The 18,938-nt window shown below is 39.8% G+C and overlaps 7 protein-coding genes across 7 annotated transcripts; 4 read left to right on the top strand and 3 right to left on the bottom strand.

The window, feature by feature from the left end:
• Positions 1-69: 69 nt before the first annotated feature.
• Positions 70-1,267, top strand: BATDEDRAFT_90778 (uncharacterized protein; the record flags this gene model as incomplete). The annotated part of the gene is made up of 4 exons (XM_006681204.1): positions 70-482; positions 584-671; positions 742-838; positions 912-1,267. The coding sequence occupies 4 exons, from the start codon at positions 70-72 to the stop codon at positions 1,055-1,057; spliced, it is 744 nt and encodes a 247-aa protein (XP_006681267.1). The 3' UTR covers positions 1,058-1,267.
• Positions 1,268-1,629: 362 nt separating this feature from the next.
• BATDEDRAFT_26848 (uncharacterized protein) lies at positions 1,630-11,022 on the top strand (the record flags this gene model as incomplete). The annotated part of the gene is made up of 9 exons (XM_006681004.1): positions 1,630-1,658; positions 1,710-1,836; positions 1,981-2,180; positions 2,287-2,401; positions 2,504-2,580; positions 2,667-2,865; positions 2,958-10,433; positions 10,530-10,665; positions 10,748-11,022. The coding sequence occupies 9 exons, from the start codon at positions 1,630-1,632 to the stop codon at positions 11,020-11,022; spliced, it is 8,634 nt and encodes a 2,877-aa protein (XP_006681067.1).
• Positions 11,023-11,025: 3 nt separating this feature from the next.
• BATDEDRAFT_33571 (uncharacterized protein) lies at positions 11,026-13,168 on the bottom strand. The gene is made up of 5 exons (XM_006681070.1): positions 13,139-13,168; positions 12,597-12,651; positions 12,411-12,490; positions 11,556-12,306; positions 11,026-11,479 (listed from the first exon to the last, which is right to left on the bottom strand). The coding sequence occupies exons 1-5, from the start codon at positions 13,150-13,152 to the stop codon at positions 11,165-11,167; spliced, it is 1,215 nt and encodes a 404-aa protein (XP_006681133.1). The 5' UTR covers positions 13,153-13,168; the 3' UTR covers positions 11,026-11,164.
• A 336-nt stretch (positions 13,169-13,504) lies between these two features.
• Positions 13,505-14,821, top strand: BATDEDRAFT_26846 (uncharacterized protein; the record flags this gene model as incomplete). Its single annotated transcript, XM_006681003.1, has 4 exons — positions 13,505-14,019; positions 14,297-14,409; positions 14,477-14,587; positions 14,685-14,821. 4 exons carry the CDS (start codon positions 13,505-13,507, stop codon positions 14,819-14,821), a joined length of 876 nt encoding a protein of 291 aa, XP_006681066.1.
• A 208-nt stretch (positions 14,822-15,029) lies between these two features.
• BATDEDRAFT_91002 (uncharacterized protein) lies at positions 15,030-15,380 on the bottom strand (the record flags this gene model as incomplete). Its single annotated transcript, XM_006681141.1, has 2 exons — positions 15,030-15,194; positions 15,264-15,380. 2 exons carry the CDS (start codon positions 15,378-15,380, stop codon positions 15,030-15,032), a joined length of 282 nt encoding a protein of 93 aa, XP_006681204.1.
• Positions 15,381-16,076: 696 nt separating this feature from the next.
• On the top strand, positions 16,077-17,159 carry BATDEDRAFT_90776 (uncharacterized protein). Its single transcript, XM_006681203.1, has 2 exons — positions 16,077-16,167; positions 16,310-17,159. The coding sequence occupies exons 1-2, from the start codon at positions 16,102-16,104 to the stop codon at positions 17,078-17,080; spliced, it is 837 nt and encodes a 278-aa protein (XP_006681266.1). The 5' UTR covers positions 16,077-16,101; the 3' UTR covers positions 17,081-17,159.
• A 58-nt stretch (positions 17,160-17,217) lies between these two features.
• BATDEDRAFT_26844 (uncharacterized protein) lies at positions 17,218-18,817 on the bottom strand (the record flags this gene model as incomplete). Its single annotated transcript, XM_006681002.1, has 5 exons — positions 17,218-17,392; positions 17,640-17,901; positions 17,988-18,093; positions 18,245-18,385; positions 18,512-18,817. The coding sequence occupies 5 exons, from the start codon at positions 18,815-18,817 to the stop codon at positions 17,218-17,220; spliced, it is 990 nt and encodes a 329-aa protein (XP_006681065.1).
• Positions 18,818-18,938: the final 121 nt, after the last annotated feature.

The following is an 18,938-nucleotide window of genomic DNA, read 5'->3' as shown; positions in this document are numbered from 1 at the left end:
AGAATTATTGTTGGTATTTTTATGCCTATTACGCTATTTGTACAATCACATCTAGTCTGTTGATCATAAATGGTTCAAACAGTCAAGCGTCCAAGAGGACGACCTCCTAGTCAAGCCAAAGCCAAGCCTGCAAAGATCCTGTCAGAGAAACCTCGGGCAAGGGGAAAAAGTAGAGCATCCATATCTGGAGATGCTGGATCAACTGGTGCTGGTCGGGATGAAGTAGATACGCCTATGGATTCTATGTCGCTGATGGCAGACGACTCGGTTATGGTTAGCAGCAGTGCAATTCAGCGAGGAGCTGGAGCAACCATTTCGGCCAATGCACAGGATCCAAGTGGACTTGTGGGTTCTGGAAATGGAGCAGCACAGTTGAGAGATGCTGGTATGGAGGAGGAAGGTTTAGATGAAGAGGAAGATGATGCTGATGAACAGTTACTGCAGATGCCAGCAGCCACTGCTGAAGATCGAGAAGCTACAAAGTACGTGCCAATAGTATGCCATGTTGTAGTTGGTTATTAGGCTGCAAGTTCATTGAATACATGGAGTCTATTCACCTTTTAACCCATTGACTTTGATCTAGAGCTTTACTAGACACATTCAACCCTGAGCAGCTGCAACGATACGAGGTTTATCGTCGGGCACATTTACCAAAGTCGTCAATGCGCAAGGTACTTATCGATCAGTTGTTAGAGAACTGTAAACAGTGTCTAAACCTCGTTCAATGTATTGTTTGTCTAGTATCTGCAAAATATTGTAGGCGGGATTGTTCCTGCATCGGTGGGTATTATTGTTGGTGGATGCGGCAAGCTTTTTGTTGGCGAGATTGTTGAAGAAGGTAAACTACCAAGTTTATATCGAAGCATCACGTATCATCAAGACACTGACCATGTGCTGCATGATTTGTATAGCACTTAATTATATGGAGGAGATTGGAGAACCGGAGAACATACCGATTAGACCAGACCATTTGCGTGAAGCATTTCGACGATACCGACTGCAGCATCCAGCCTCAATGGGAACACACATTCACAAAAAACAGCGGTTTAGAAGATAACATGTTTGACTATATTGATGATTGAACAATTAAAGTACGCAATCAGACTGCTCTGTTCAATCCCAATCAGAACATCAGGATAAAGTTGCATTTTATTTATACTGCAATCTGCGTCTGTATTCACGTAAAATGAAATACCAAAGTCAAAATACATAATAAACAATCTCATGAAATGATGAGTGCAGTTTACTAGATACATTGTGCTGCTTGAACTCTGACAAAGTGTATTGATTTTTCTTGTGGTGACTGGCATGTAGAGTTGCGTTCTTGAGATGTGCAATCTTTATTTTCCTGAAAGCGTGATATTTCAGGATACATGAGTTTGTAGTCAACCCAATGTCTGGATTGAAAGCATAAATCTTGTGATTGTTGCTGTGTTGATTCAAGTCAATTTGTAATAGAAAATGCAGACTATTCAACTATTATCTATTCCAAAGATAAATACAAGTTTCATTTTACGTGAATACGGCTGAAATATAAATTTTTATTTTTTTTATTTTCACTTTATTCGATATTTTACTTGACCTTCAAGGCTGTTGTTACTATGGATACCATTCAGGTTAAACAGCTCAATGTATCTGGAGGAACAAACCGTTTCAAGGTACACATGCTTGGTGTATCGATTTTTGAATTCACATCATGTTACTAATAGTTTGAGGTTTTTGGTGATTTTCAAATGTTACACTCCTGCAACTCAGTTTCAATCGTTTAATGATCGAATCAAGAATATTAAAATCAATTCAATCCATAGAGTGATTAAAGTATCGGATGCTAGCGAGGTTAGTCTTGCATTTGGTTGGAAACTTGATACTGCACTCGACTTGCTAATTCATACTATTTTTTTTCATAAAATTGCTTTTTATGCATTTCACAACATCAACCATGTATCGATACGCTGAACATGTAACTTGTAATACAATCAGGATGTCGAGTCATTTTTTCAAGACACTTTGACTCAAATGAGTGATCTCAATTGCACAACCCACTTTACTCTTTTTCAGCACGACATCAGCAAATATACTGGGTCTTTGATGCAGATTCTGTACCATAAAGAATGTATTGTCCAAGCATTTGAAAAGCATCTTGCCGTTCCAAAAAGTCAAGCAATTCAGCCTATTCTTAGGTATGATATATAGTGTCGATCCATTTGGGTTAGCCCAGATGCACAACAGATTATATCATTCATCTGCGTTCAGTATTGAGCTGATTTTAATTGTTTGAACATTTAGTCTTGTTACTGCTCTTGCAAAAGATCTTCAAGAAGAGTTTTATCCTCATTTCCCAGTTGTATTTCAATCAATCGTATTACTTGTCAAATCCTCGACGCATCCTGAAGTACTCGAGGTAGGTTGAATGATTTTGGATAAAATCTGTTTGCTTGATGTTTGTTGGTAACTTGCTCACTTACAGCTATATGGATAAATTCTATACCACTTTAAACTATAGGCTGTATTCAACAATATTGCTTTTTTATTTAAATATTTATCCAAGGAACTTTTAGTGGATCTTGAAGCTACGTATAGGTAGGTTATAGTCTTTTCACATTCATTCTTGTTTTAATTTAAGCTCATCTATGCACACTGTTATCAAAACCCATTTAAATGCATAGTCTTTTCATTCCTGTTTTGGAACATCCAAAACTTTATGTGCGTTCATTTGCCGCAGAATCCTTTGGGTTTCTTCTTCGAAAAATTAAAGAGGAAGACAAACGGATCAAGGTCTTTACTTTTATCATGGAAACTCTCTTGACAAACAATCTAAATGAATACATTGAAAGTGTTAGTTTAGTATATTTTGAAACAGTCAAGGTATGTTGAATCTGTTTTAAATTGACAAGTATCATGTTGATATTGAATCACTAATATGTATTTATTTTGGATTGACACAATTGCCATGATAGCAAGTACAAGGTTCATTTTGTTCAAAATCGCCCCAAATTTTCCAAAACATTGTCACTATTGCGCTTGATCAAAATGAAAAGCACGGAAATAGTGCTGGATTGCGAATGTGCAAAAAACTGATGGCTCTCATGGGACACTATGGCTCCAAGGAATCCATGTCTGATTTATGGAAAATCATGATAAATACAGTTGATACTTTTAGCAACGCTTCCACTTCTGAACAAGTCTCACGATTGAATCAAAGCTTGGTGTTAATTAGCCAGTGGATTGGTCTTCGTCGTGGGTCGCGCATTAACGAGTATTCAGTTATTTTCGAATTGTTCAACAAACTGGCAACGCCAGTACTTTTAGGAAAACACTCCACTTCCAAGATCCAAGCTACATTTGTGCAATCATTTTGTTTGCTTTTAATCAATGCCCCCTTAGAAGATGCCTTGGTGCGTGGAAGGAATACTGTTGTATTAATTTGCACGTCATCAAACTCTGATTTGGCATTCTATCTGTTTGAAACGCTTCTGAGAGCCGAATATGTGCATTTTGCGAAATTCATTTTTCCCTTTGCACTTGGGTTTGTACAGCATTATTGGAACACAAGTCCGGAGCGATGCATACTACTGTTGTCTTCAATCCTGGGAGATGATTTTGAAAAAATCTCCAATCAGATTCCCCACGCTCTCAAAGATAAAACTAAATTTATTCGATTCTCCGAAACTGATGTATTTGCTAGACGATCTGACGATAAAAGCTCAGCCTCATTTACCATCAATATTGGGTTGAAAACTCTGGATTACATCAAGATGCGTGCCAACTTTAATCAAAAAAGTGATGAATTGGATGTGTCTCGTATTGCGTTTCTTTACGCTGCTATCTCTGTATTGACGCATCTTTCTGTACCAGAAGACGCATTGTTTGACACGTACAAAATACTTCTTGTCTCGATTTTGCAAAAACTCAAGAGTTTGCCAGAAATTACCATCAACTCTGCGTTAGTCATGGGCGATGGTAAAGAAATGCTCAAATCACTTGCTGGATCGGTATTATCTAGTATGCATATACGATCAAAAAAAACCGAGATTTCTATGGCTCAAATTTGGGATCTCGTCATGGTGGAGTACCTAGAGTATGCACAAACCAATATTTCTTTATTAAACGGTGTAGCTGATTATGTTGAAAGTATCAGCCTATCTTCTGATTCCAAGCAGTTACTTTCTGTAGACACACTGCCATCCATTGTTAAATGTTTGCAGGAGAATGTCGGATCGGTGTATTCTCCAGTACGACTTTGCAGTTTGCGTATTTTGTGTGCGTTTGAACAAGTACCACTTAAACCAGTCAAGGACGTGTCGCTTTGCGGTCCTTGCCAGATTTTTCAAATATGTTTGGATTTGGAGCAAATGTCCAACACTGTAGCCAATGCTCGTGACAAAGTCATTTTGCTTCGAAAACTGGATATTCTTGCATCTTCCAAGGCTCTTCCTACTCTTTATGAAACAATCACTGTACGGTACCTCTGTGCCATGTTTTCGGTCAACTTCAATGTCATCTGGCCCGAAGCTACAAAAGGATTAGTCGCAGTCGCCAAATCATACAGTACTCAGTTTTGGCCGATATTTTATAGTTTCATTGAACTGGCCAAGGACATGACTTCAGATGATTTTGGTCATCAAAGTTACTCAATCGAGACAAACCAAATGGATGCTCAGGGAGTAAATGAGCTTTCTTTAGATGCTACAATAGAAAACGCTGATCTAGATGAGGGAGTTGAAATAGACGATGACAACAGCGAAGAGAGCGATGGCGACGCAATGGAGATTGAAAATAGCACCAAACTTGAATCAAAATCAAAGTACCGAAAAAACTTTGGATCGAAAAAGTCTGGCAAGACACGAGGTTTCAAAAAGATTCAATTCTCTTGCTCCAATCAAAGGGTATTTGAAACTACTTGGAAAAATGCAGTCGGAAAATTCGATACCGAGCAATTAAGCAGCATGGAGTTGTTTGTTTCTGCTACTCAGCCTGCTCTTGAAAGAGTTGATTCTGTCAACATCTATTGCCTGTTAATTCGAGCACTTGCTAGTCTTCCTGATGTGGTGAATCGTTATTCCAAAGACATTGTTCCACTCTTTCTTAAAATGTTCCGCGACGAGTATGATGATACTGCTCCATCCACAGAAACAAAAGTAACCGAACTTGATAAAAAGGCAATCGACGAGACCGAGAAACCTGCAAATACCTCTACACTTCATGCTCGTACAAAGATTTTGGCCTTTCTAGAGATGTTTTCCAAGATTCGTAATTCAAAAGGGTTAGCATTCTCTACAGAGCTATTTGCAATATTCAATCAGCTGCTGACAAAAGGTGATGCCAAAGTACAAAAACACGCTTTGGACTGTGTACTAACATGGAATCAGCCAGGTGTTGCTGCATATTCTGGGTGTCTTTATGGGCTTATTAATGACGAAAGTTTCCGTGACAGTCTATCCACTATTGATATGGAAGATCTCTACTCCAAAATCAATACAGTAGATCAGCCTGCGCTGATGCATACTATTTCTCGAATTCTATACGGGAAGCTAATTAGTCACCGACAAAGACAAGCGTCAAAAACAGGTTTAAAGGCTCGTCGTATTGCAGTTTTTTCCTTTGTAGCGGGGCTTCAGACTCAAGAGCGCCAGTATATTATCGACCTCATGCTGAAACCATTCAGCAAGATTTTGTTACAAGCCGATCCTGAATCAGGCGGTTCTCTAGTTATCATCGACAATGTAAAATCGTCAATGGTTGGCCCTCTCAAAAAACAAATAGGTTTCATGACTGTATTGGAAGATTTGTTCAAGCAGCTTCGCTCACTTATTGCACCGCATCTTTTTGGAATCCTCAAGACCATCATTTATCTTATCCATCATTCAGAAACTGTAATTCGAGAAGCTGCTAATCAAGACAAGGAATGTGTTTCAATAACCCCAGATTTTGAATTGGGACAGCTTCGTGAAGTCCGTGTGCTGGCTGTTCAACGACTTATTCAACTTTTTAGCACAGAAGTAGACTTTGATTTTTCACCTTACATCAAACCTCTGTTTGTATCGCATATTTCTCATCGGCTTTCTAGATTCCATATTGAAAACACGCAAGCACCAAGCGCACTGCTTGAACTGATTGCATCTTGGTCAAAAAATGTCAAGTATATTGGTTACCTGACAGAATACGATAGTACATTACTACCATCTGTTTTTTCACTGCTTTCTGCTAAAAAGGTTCACGCCAGTGTTGTTTCTGTTGTTGTTGGAATGATCGAGTCGATTCAAAAACTGCATTTGTCTTATCCAGATCTAGAGATCATGCAAACTATGCTAATTCCACACATGACAATTATTTTGGGACATCTGGAGTATGTTCTTGAAAATACTATATCCAGTGGAACTAATGGGCGGCCAGTGCGTTTTTCGGGTGACAACATTACTATGCGGATCATCCGTGTCATATCTGCGTTGTCGAGCCATGTCACTGTGGCTGGCAATGCCGAAACACTAGTTACAATGCTGCTTCCTTTTTTGAAACGTCCCGATCGAGTTGTTCCTGAAATCACCAAGGTTGATATTTTGGAAATCTTTGGTCAATTCATACCCATTTTGCCTACCCTTGCAACCGTATCAGTAGACACGTCGGTATACTACCCTGTGGTATGTCAGTTATTTAGTACTCTCAAAACTCGACTTGCTCGCACGAAGCTTTTGTTTGTATTCAGACAGCTTGTTTCTTTTAACCCAAGCGATTTGAGTATTGTGGCAGATTTACTGGATGACATGAATGCATTTTCTCCAAAAAGAATGGACGAGCCTGATTTTAATCGACGATTTGGTGCATTTTCTAAAATCAACGAAGAGCTTTATACAACGCTTGAGCCGATTCAGTGGAGGCCTATTTTGTACAATCTTGTTTTTTATACTCAGGAGGAAGAAGAGTTTTCAATTCGAACGAGTGCATCGTATGGCATACAACGATTTATAACTCAGGCTGGTATACAGCCTTGTAATGACGTGACTCCATTTGCTGCTGCGACGGGAGTTCGGAGTGATTTGAGCTACATGGATCTTGTATTGCATCTCGTCCTTCCGAGCATTAAAATCGGTATTAAGCACAAATCCATAACTATTCGTCAAGAATTTTGTACGCTATTGGGTCAGCTTGTCGAAACTTTTCCCAGCATGCCACAGTTTGAAGATATGACTGTATTGCTTGCCAAGGGCAATGACGAAGTTAATTTCTTCAATAATATTTATCACTTGCAAGTTCATCGACGTCAACGAGCACTCCGCCGATTAGCAGATGCCTGTAATGCTCATCAGCTTAAATCCAACAACATAGCCAACATCTTTTTGCCACTTGTTTCTCACTTTATTTTTGAGTCTGATCGCATTCAAGAGCATAATGTCATCAATGACTCTATTGTCACGTTGGGTGCGTGTGCTGGCACGCTCAAATGGACACACTATTATTCACTGGTGAAACGCTTTTTAAACTTGATTGGAAAACAGCCCAGACTGGAAAAAATTATGGTGCGTTCGCTTGTCCATATTCTTGATCAATTTCATTTTGATTTGATTGGCGATAAAGGCGAAGATGTGGCTGCCATGGATGTGGATGAAAAGGACGCTACTGATGCCGACAATGACGAAGATAATATAATTGAAGATGACGAGGATGTGGATGTGGAAACCAAAACAGAAACGGCTGCTGACGACAAGGATTCAGATATGGATGGAAAAAATCAAATCAAGACTGTTGATTCTGATACGATTCAAAAAAGTATCGATTCAGTTGAATCTATTTTGTCGGATCCTCAAACAGCTAATGCAGAGGATTGCACGTCTAATAAGCAAGGGCTGACTGCTTATCAGCTTCAATCAGCCAAGATTCTTGATGCTACCATTACAAAAATACTTCCTCATCTTCAGCGAATCCTGTCGATTAAAGATGACGAATCCATTCCAATTAGAATCCCGCTTGCCATTGCCATTACCAAGGTTTTCAAGCAGTTTCCACTTGAATCAATGCACATGTATTTGCCAAAACTACTTTTGACCATGTGCAATATTCTTTCGTCTCATATTCAAAGCGCTCGTGATGCTACTCGCGAAACGCTTGTTAAAGTTGCTGTGATGCTTGGGCCAATGTATCTTTCTTTTATCATCAAGGAATTGAGAACAGCATTGAGGCGTGGTTATCAGCTGCATGTACTTGGCTATACACTTTTTTCACTCATGACTGCTATAGTCCCAATCACCGAAGCTGGAGCCATCGATAGTTGTATTAAATCTATTGTTGATATCAGCATCAATGATATTTTTGGTGATACGGGAAAGGAACGAGATGTAGAAGAACTGCGAGGAAAAATGCGTGAGATCAGGACAACTAAATCGTTCGACACTCTCGAATTAACATTGCGAGTTTTGAGTCTATCAAAAATCAATCTAGTCATTGTTCCTATCAAAGAGTTGATGGCTGAAACTGGAAACATCAAGGTTATCCGGCAAATCAAGGAGATTTTTAGACGACTTGCGCTTGGAATAAATACCAACTCTGGCATTAGTACGGTGGAGTTTATGAAGTTTGTTCATGGCTTGATTACAGAAAATTTGGCACTTGTGCAGTATGAAACGATAAAGCCCAGGGCAATATCCAATGCTGAGCGTAACTTTTCTATTCAGCTGAAGCGCAACGATCCAACTGAGCCTCTCAAATATCTTCAAGCTAATGCACATTTGTTTGTTGAGTTTGGTCTTGAACTCTTGCATACAGCTCTCAAACGTGAGCGTATCGATTTGCGCGAAAAGGAACATTTACAAATGATGGATCCACTGGTCGATGTGCTTGAAAAATCTCTTTGTTCTAAGCATGTTACTATTAATGTAATTACACTGCGCATTCTGTGTAATGTTATACGTTCACCATTGCCATCACTCAAGAAGTTTTATCCCGTTTTTGTCGAACGTGTTTTCCAAATCATTTCCGAGTCCACTACAACATCGTCTGAGCTTGTTCAGAAATGTTTCCGCTTTTTAACGATCATTTTACGCGATTGCTCCGAGGTGTCTGTATCTGAAAGCCAAATCATTACACTTGCAACATTGATTCAACCTGATTTGGAAGAACCAGATCGGCAAGCAACAACCTTTTCACTTATTCGTGCCATATTAGGACGCAAGTATGTGTTCAAGGAAATTTATGATTTGATGGATATTGTCATCAAACTGCTTGTGACAAGTCAAAGCAGTCAAGTGCGTGAATTGTCTCGACAGGCTTACATGCAATTTTTGCTTGATTATCCACACGGTCATGTCCGATTTCGCAAGCAAATCACGTACATGATCAAAAACTTGGAATATGACCATGAAACCGGCAGGGAATCAATCCTTGAAGTTCTTAGTATTGGCATTGCTAAATTTTCTGATGAAATTATCAAGGACTATGCCGAAATGTTGTTTTTGGCACTGGTCATGTCTCTTGTCAATGACTCCTCGTCACGCTGTAGAAAATTGTCTGCATTGCGTGTTGGAGAGCTATTGAAACGACTAGATGTAACAAAATCAGAAAAATCAATTACATTAGTTTTTAAATGGTTTACGGAGCATCAGCAACCTGCATTGCGTCGCACAGCAGCACAAGTTTTTGGAATTGTGATTCAAACGTTTGGTAGTCGTTCGGAAAAATGGGTTCCAAATGTGCTTGAAAGTATCGACAGTGCTTTGGTATCAGTGATTCAAGAGCTTGAGAATCGAATGAACGATGCTGCAATCCATCTCACCATGACATCATGTATGGACGAGGAAAATACAGAGCTGGCTCTGTGGGAACTAGGATATTACTCACTCAACACGCTGCTGCAGATTGTGTCTGTTTTCCCTAGCGTACTAAACAACACTTTGCATGCATCTGATTCTCATGCAATGAGGATCTGGAAAAGTGTGAGCCAATTGCTTCTTCATCCACATCAATGGATTCGTAGCATGTCTGCCAAACTGATTGGACTACTGTTTTCTCATATCGATCCAGACACGCGAAGTGTTGGTGGAGTTGAACGTTCCACTATGCATGTGTTGATTGCTCAGGATTCGGATATCAAACAACTGGCTGGACGATGCTGTGGGCAGTTGGATTCTGATTTAGTGTCGGATGAGCTTGCAAAGCAAACAGTTAAAAATTTGGTGTTTTTAGGTCGTTGCTTGGCACTAAGTATTAACAAGGCATGCCAAACAACGCATGTCAATGCAGATGTGTCAAACACTGTGGATTCAAAAAGCACACATGACAAGGACAGTGGTGATGGAATAACAGGTACACAAGATAATGAAGCACTGGACGATATTGAACTTGTTCAAGTAGAAAACGAAAAAGGAAATGTACTCATGTGGCTTACTCGACGACTATCATATCTGGCTCGTTTGGATGCAAGCAAGAGACGCGGTCCTATTTTGGTAAATAATGATATAATGTGATGTTGAAGTCTTGGGCTACCTGATTCAACCAATGGATTAAATGCTGACCAAATGTTGCATACTTGTGAATACTAGCGACGAAGCGTGTTTCAATGGTTTGCTGCAATCTCGATGCACATTCCTAAAGAAGTCAGTCATCCATACTACATGTGTATGATTTCTACATTGTATCGATCGGCCAAAAACGATACTGCCAAGGGCCCAGCAGCAGGTAAATGTTACCAGATATAGCAAGTGCATACCCGTCATATGTATACTAACATGCCTTGCCTTGTTAACCTAAAATAACGTAGAGGAAATACATCAACTTGCTCTCGAGGTGATGAACATGTTTCAAAAACAACTTGGAACAACAGCGTATATTGACATGTACAACACAGTGCATCTCAGCGTGGAAAAAGTGCGTAGAGATAGACGCACACAGAAATCGATCCAAGCCGTTGTAGACCCGGAAGCAAGTTCAAGACGCCGTATTCAAAAGAATGTCATGAAGCAGGCAAGTCGTAAACGCAAATCGGAGGAGCATTCAAAACAGCGCATCCGAACCAAAATATCTAGAAAAGCATAAACTATCAGCGAATGAAAAGCCTCTTTTATTTGACAATACAACATAATGAAATTGCAAAATTCAAAAGTGCGGGGGTGAACGAGTAGGAAAGATGTAAGGTTGAGAGTGCAAAGTCAACCAAAATGATATATCATAAAAATAATCAAATAAGACCAGCAATAGACTTTGGCATTTCCTCGACCTGAGTGTTGTAGAAAGTTTCAATGTCACGCTGCATAGCCTGATCCTCGGTGGTCATGAAATTGATGGCAACACCTTTACGACCAAAACGACCACCACGACCAATACGATGAATGTAGTTTTCACGGTTGGTAGGAAGATCATAGTTGATGACAAGTGAGACTTGTTGCACATCAATACCACGAGCCAACAGATCGGTTGTAATCAGAATACGGGAAGAACCAGATCGGAATTCTCCCATAATAGTCTGACGCTCCTTTTGCTCCATCTCACCGTGCTATATTGTCAAGATTAAATCTAGAGTGAGAAACAGTATTCTGCAACAATGCATTATTCAGAGCAATAAAGCATACCAAGGCAGAGACAGTAAAGTCACGAGCACGCATATGCTCAGTGAGCCAGTCAACCTTCCTCTTAGTGTTGCAGAAAATGACGGCTTGAGTGACAGTGACAGTTTCATACAAATCACAAAGGGTTTCGAATTTCCATTCTTCTTTCTCGACAGCAATGTAGAATTGCTTGATACCTTCGAGGGTAAGCTCATCACGCTTGACAAGAATACGCTTAGGGTCAACCATGAAGCTCTTGGTTACTTCAAGAACATCAGCAGGCATGGTGGCAGACAAAAGAACCACCTGAATCTCGCTGGAGAGAAGCTGGAAAACGTTGTAGATCTGCTCCTTGAAACCACGAGACAACATCTCGTCAGCCTCGTCAAGAACAAACATCTTGATCTTATTGGCGCGAAGAGCACCACGGTTAATCATGTCAAAGACACGACCTGGAGTACCAACAACAACGTGGGGACCAGCCTGGAGCTTGTCCATGTCCTCACGGACATTAGTACCACCGATACAAGCGTGGCATTCAATCTGGAGAAAATCACCAAGAGCCAAAATAACCTTTTGGATCTGTTGGGCAAGCTCACGAGTTGGAGCAAGAACAAGAGCCTGGCACTCACGCACAGTCTCGTCAATATTTTGCAAGATTGAAATGGAAAAGGTGGCAGTTTTACCAGTACCAGACTGAGCCTGGGCAATGACGTCGTGCTTACGGAGCACGGGGAGAATAGCACGTTGCTGAATGATGGAAGGGGTTTCGAAACTAGATTATTTAAACATTAACCAATGGTAAGATATCTGATCTAAATGCTGTAATTGATCTCAATCCAATAGCTGGATATATATCAGACCAGAAGTGCAACTTACCCATAAGCAAAGATACCGCGCAGCAGCTCTTTCTTGAGGTTCATTTCGTCAAACGTCTCAGCACGCTCATCAAAGTTGGTCTATAGTTTTATTTTCAGATTCAAATCCAGTGTTAGCAGAGTATAAAACAAGACATGAAAGTGAACAGCAAGACTCAAGTGAACACAAGAAGCAATAACACTGTACCTGAATGTCATTCTCGGCGAGATCTTCTAGTCCAGCCGAAGCTTCGTGCGTTGGGCTATCAAGAAAAATAATAAACATCAATTTAGTCCATTTGAACCAAAAAAACATTGCATCATGAACCATTTTGGAAAACACTTGTATTCTTCAAGTGGACTATAGTTATAAAGAGTAGATTAAAAGTCAAATGCATTTTCAATCCGCCATCAGAAATACTGTCCAAATGCAATAGTAAAACCCTTTATGAAACCCTGATAGCACACCCGGAATGTGGTTTCATATGAGCAGTAAAAAAGTCTCGAGTGATTAGACCATGCATAGTAGGACTTGATTGTATTGTCTAAACTGGTATGAATGTATCACCCAAAAGCGAAAACCCAGCCATCATCCACTAAACCAAAATAAAAAGTGCATCAAACAGGGATTTTACTGAAGCCAGACAGTAATAAAAGCAGAGTGCGAGTGCTGACACAAGCAACAGTTCAATCCATTGACAACGGGATGTTCATATCAAACACAATCAAGAAACAAGCAAAACCATTTACTTTTCAGCAGCCATAATGTAATGGAAATTCAGTCGAGTGAAAGGAAAGAAAACAAAAACTGTTTCAATTCGAGTTTTCTTTCGAGTTTGAAAAAAACAAATTTGAATTTGAAGCTGCTTGCAATTCAGTTTTGAATTTGTTTCAAGTTTTGGAAATTGTTGATTTTGAGCTGAAATTTCATAAAATTCATTAAAAATGGTTGAATTTGGATTAATATTTTATATTAGAAATATTCTTTATTGATACTGAAACTGACTAATAATCTTATACAATACTTTACTGTCATTAAAAACACTCGAATGACTCGCGTTAATATTGAAACCAACTTTGACTAGAAAGTCTAAATTACATTATTCTGTAGATTCAATGACTTCACTGGTTCAACACCACACTGCTATTCGTATACACAATAGCGATATCAACAACATGATGACTTTACCTGTTCGACTAAACGGACTTCAACTGCCATTACATCCGCGTCAACTACTGGCTATTCTATATGTCTTGGTCAGTTTAAGTGTATTCTTAACTCTTCATATGTCCGTGATTGCTTCAATGACTATACGAACTACACTGTATGTATGGTCAGTATCATGTGCAGTATTACTATCTGTTTTGTCCATGGCACTCATGTGGTCAGATCCAGTCGACCGGTCATTATATACTGAATCGTATCATCACAACGTGGTCTTGACCGAAACACCATCATCCGAGTCCAAAATTCAAACACCTGCAGTTCCACAGCATGGCAACAGAGTGCAACAATACTACAGGCTCGGACTGGACTATAAACCGGATCCATTTCAATCTGCTAAACCTACAAATGGCATGCCAACACACGATCCATCATTGCAGTTTTGCACAGTATGTGCATGTAATGTGTGAGTCGATTGTATATATTGACTACATCAAACTGAACGCACAACTGCAATCTAAACACTGTAAGTATAGGAGATTAGACTCGCTCCATTGCAGATACTGCAACAAATGTGTCCGTCGAATCGATCACCATTGTTTCTATGTCAATAATTGCATCGGATACTATAATTATCGGTATGTGATGTGTATTGATATTGATGTTGACACTGATATTGATATTGATATTGTGATTTTAATACTGCAATGGCCAACTCGTCGCCAAAAACTATTCGATTCTAGATTGTATATACAAACTATGTTTGCTGCATTCACACATTCACTGACCATGACAATTGTTGCTGTATATGTGCTGATCGTATGCAGTATCAATGGTTCAAATACCAACAACAGTGGTAAGGTGTAAATATGATTATCGAGTTGTTGTATATCAGATTTGAATTGACAGTCGATCGTATTTAGGGTTTGGATTGGCTTCAAGCACCATACAGTGGATTACTGGTGTTGATGCAGTATTCTCATTGATAGTCACCGTGTATTTGGCATACTTGATCAGTCTACATATGTATCTATGTGAGTTGGTATGCATTATACGACAATAATGACTGCATTTGATATCGAGTCTAAACATTGCAGATTGAATCATTCGTGTAATTGATTTTTCAATCAGACATTCATGGATTGACGACTCTCGAATACTCGCATGGCCAAAAAACCGCTGTGCAGTCTGCCCGTAGCTCAACGTCAAAGAATAGTCAAACCAATGGTTTATGTTGTCAGTCAAAAACAAACTTTTCATGGGTATAGTCTATAATCGCACATTATTGTCGTGTTTATTGGACACTGTACTGACCATCTTACAGAAAGTATATCCTACTGTAGAGTCCAATGACAACGTACTACCAAAATAAAAGTATACCAATGCACACTAAAAGATCATCAACTCCGATTGAATAAATGCATGTTTAATGAGTCGAGCAGGACTAGATCTTATGGATCTGTTTGATATCTATACTTAAGCCTGACCAGTCCATGCAGACCATGAAACCCATCTGCTCCATCCAGTCACTGGAACAGATCGACTGGCGGCTTTGGGTCCGACAAAGTTGTCCATGCAAGCCTTGTATGCATTGAGTTGTTCACCACACTTTGCAATGGCTTTTCGTGCTACATCTCGATCCTGCCAGTTATAATCAATAAAACATAAGCAGATGCAATATGGATATGAACAATATGGATAGCAACTTACACCATTTGGAGCAGCCTCGGTTTCAAAACAAGCAAAAAAGGCTTCAGCTGGAGCAGCACACTTTTTCAGTTTGAGTGGAAAGTATTGCGGTAGTTGTTGTGAAAGAGTCGATTGCATAATGACTAGCAATATACTGCAGTTGTATTCACATAAATGAAGTACTTGTATTTATCTTGCAGCAATCGATTCTTGAAATAAACAATAGTTAATATTCGTTACGCTTTTCTATTAAAAACTAACTTTTTGAAACAACGTTCATCTTATAATAAAAACTATCGCTTTCTCCACTTTTGGAATAACCATGCATTGTACAATCACCAGATTCGTTCATTGCAATCCAGATATTGGATTTGGTTGTTTCCAATCAAACTGATTGTTGTATCCTGAATCTCATATTCACACTCAAGTTTACAAACCAATTATTGCAGAAACTCAACTGTTGTTTTCATGTTAATCATCTAGTGTTTTGTAGGAGAGTTACAGATTGAACAAGTCAAGGATATACTGAGACTGATGAAAGTATTCGTTTCATTTTACATGAATATTGCCATAACGCGTCAAAAGTCCCTCACTGTCCCTCATTGTCCCTCTACATTAACAATTATTCTCCAACTCCTATTCTTACCCGATACATTTCTAATTGGAACTGTGAGTGCTAGATTCTACTGAACCATCCATCCATCTGACTATGCAAGCCATCATGCATGCATTCATCCATCCATCATGCATGGATGAATGCATCTTGTTTGAATTGAGTCAGTCTATTGCAACTTGAACTCCAACTTACATTCAACTATTCGTATTATATTCTAGTCGTGCTTCCGGAAACAAACTCATCATGTCCAAGGTTCCAGCCATTCTTGCTCCCACAGAGGCCGATATGCAGATGCTTCTTGCTGCCCAGGTATGGCTTGACTTTTGAATCCATTCGGTGTTGGAGTGCTTGTGTTGTGAAATCTGGATACTCATGTGTTTTATTTCTACAATCTTATCTGCTCGGACCTTTCTGTAATGATCACTCAATCTTGAACAATTGGATCCATCAGTCCCATCTTGGCACAAAGAACTCTGAGATTAAAATGGCTCCATACGTCTTCAAGCGCCGTACTGATGGTGTCAACATCATCAACATTGGCAAAACCTGGGAGAAGCTTGTTCTTGCTGCCCGTATCATTGCTTCCATTGAAAACCCTGCTGATGTCTGTGTGATCTCTGCTCGTCCTTATGGTCAGCGTGCTGCCCTCAAGTTTGCTCAGTACACTGGTGCTCAGGCCATTGCTGGACGTTTCACTCCCGGTACCTTCACCAATTACATCACTCGCTCGTTCCGTGAGCCCCGTCTGGTTGTTGTTACTGACCCTGCTATGGATCACCAGCCTATTATTGAGGCTTCCTATGTCAACATCCCCGTCATCTCCTTCTGTGACACTGACTCTTCCCTCAAGTTTGTTGATGTTGCCATCCCCACAAACAACAAGGGCCGTCACGCAATCGGTCTTGGCTGGTATCTCCTTGCTCGTGAGGTTCTCCGTCTTCGTGGATCCATTGCGCGTACAAGCCAGTGGGATATCATGGTTGACATGTTCTTCTACCGTGACCCCGTTGAAGAGGCTGAGAAGGAAGCCGAGCTTCTTGCTCAAAAGGCCGAGGCTGATGAGTGGAAAACCTCCGAGGATCAGGCTGCTCTTGAATGGGAAGGCACTGCCGGTGCTGCTGATGTTGTTGCTGTTGCTCCCGTTGCTGAAGGTGATGGTGACTGGGGTGCAGCTGCTGACAATGAATGGTCTGGCGAGCAGCCCGCTGCCAGTGGCTGGTAATATATGCGAGTGTCCTTTGCGATCCTTGCATGTATGTTTTTAATAAACCATTTGAATTGAACCTGGACGATATAATAACAATCTAGATCTGGTTAGAATGGCTTTATTTTAATGGCTTGTACTGAGCCTGATTCATCTCATGTATCGAGTCGAGCGAGATCGCGCTCAATCGTCAATAACTCCTGTGAATACATGGCATAAGCATTGACAATCTTGTGAAACTCGTCGCCAAAACTGTCATACTGGCTCAGTTCTGCTGTGATTTGGTCAAAGCTGGCTTGAATCTGTCTATTTGCATATTCCAAGTCATGTCTAGTGTTTAAACAGCAATATAAATTAGTCATGGATTCACCGTAAAGCTATATTCAATCATGAATACAATATGATATAAACCAAGTTATCTACACCCAATGAACACCTTACTTTGCTTTTTCCATGTCTTGACCCACTCGACTATCCTTAATTGAACCCACCAAATCAAATTTCAAGCACCTAATGCAACAGCCATTGAATTCTTTAGTAGCCATTCTTCAACCCCAACCAAAATGCAAACACGTACTCGAGTTTCAATCTTAAATTCGAATGGATGGTTTCAAAATACGATGCAAACGATTCATGCAGCACAGGTTGAGTTTGGCTACAGAATGAACCGATCCACGACTGAATGCCATGTGTCACATACGCATGGTTATCGAGTACCTTTTCATATTCGTCGAGAATATCGATATAACCTTGAAGGATATCTACTCTATTGCGATTGATTTGAGCTAATGTGTGATCGAGATGTGCTGTAAAGGTTTGCAAGTCTTGTGGAAGGATAGCTATAAGCATATACCGATGCAATAAACAGTTGAACATAAAGATTCGATGCAAGTAAAATGAATAAAGATAAACGAATAGTCTACACCTGCATCTTCTGACAATCCCAATGAAAATCGAATCAAATCATGACATTTGTCAACAATTACTTGGTTGACTTTTTGCTCATACATGGCTCGGATGGCTGGAGAAACCTAGTTTGGAAATAGATTGTATCAATTGCTGAAATGGATCGAAGCGTGGATGGATAGCTCTTGATGCAACAGGTACGACATGAAATACCGCGTGTTCACTCAATATGCACCATCTATATAAAAGTCACGCAGGGTTGAACCCAACACTTACTTGTCGATCTAAACTTTGATGTACAAAATGAGTCCAGTCGTTGGCAGAAAGACCTAGACAAGGCATACTCGCCATACTGTTGTTTTCTAACTGATCAAGAATATCAATCGATGCATTCAGTTTCCAAACAGGTTCCAATGCCTGAGTACATGTCCGAATCATACAGATTCCATCAGCCACAATGTATCAATCAACATAAACACTCGAGTGATTAGAATATGAATTTGGAAACAGTCATGTAACCAGACGCAAACACATGTACTTTACATTTTTACTATCTACAGCTTCTAGTAATATGTCATTAGAAATAGAATTTAGCAGTCGAGACCTTTCTTGCTTAAAAAGTGACATGCTATGCTCTATATCCTCAGTTTTGGTATTCAAATGACTATCAATACTATCAATCAATTCCTCGAGTGTTGATAAGGGTACCGTTGGCAATGTAGAGGCAATTGTAAGTCCAGACAAGTCCAGACTTTGTTCAGTGGTCTCCATCTGCCATGGCATGCTAGCATCTAGATCACCACTATCGTCCATACCGACAAAAAGCGGGTTGTCTGCCAAAGTATTCATAAAGTATGCTACACAAGATGCAAGTAATTGGTGATTTCCAGATAAATTCAAAAATACAATCAAATGAAATCTGGATGAAAAACTGTCCGAGTTTGGATTTGCTTCTGTATTCAGTAAAATA

This window comes from Batrachochytrium dendrobatidis (genome assembly GCF_000203795.2).
Source record: "Batrachochytrium dendrobatidis JAM81 unplaced genomic scaffold BATDEscaffold_11, whole genome shotgun sequence".
In the NCBI taxonomy this organism is placed as follows: domain Eukaryota; kingdom Fungi; phylum Chytridiomycota; class Chytridiomycetes; order Rhizophydiales; genus Batrachochytrium; species Batrachochytrium dendrobatidis.
The sequence above is the reverse complement of the archived record's forward strand: the minus strand, read 5'-3'. Positions and strand labels throughout refer to the sequence as shown.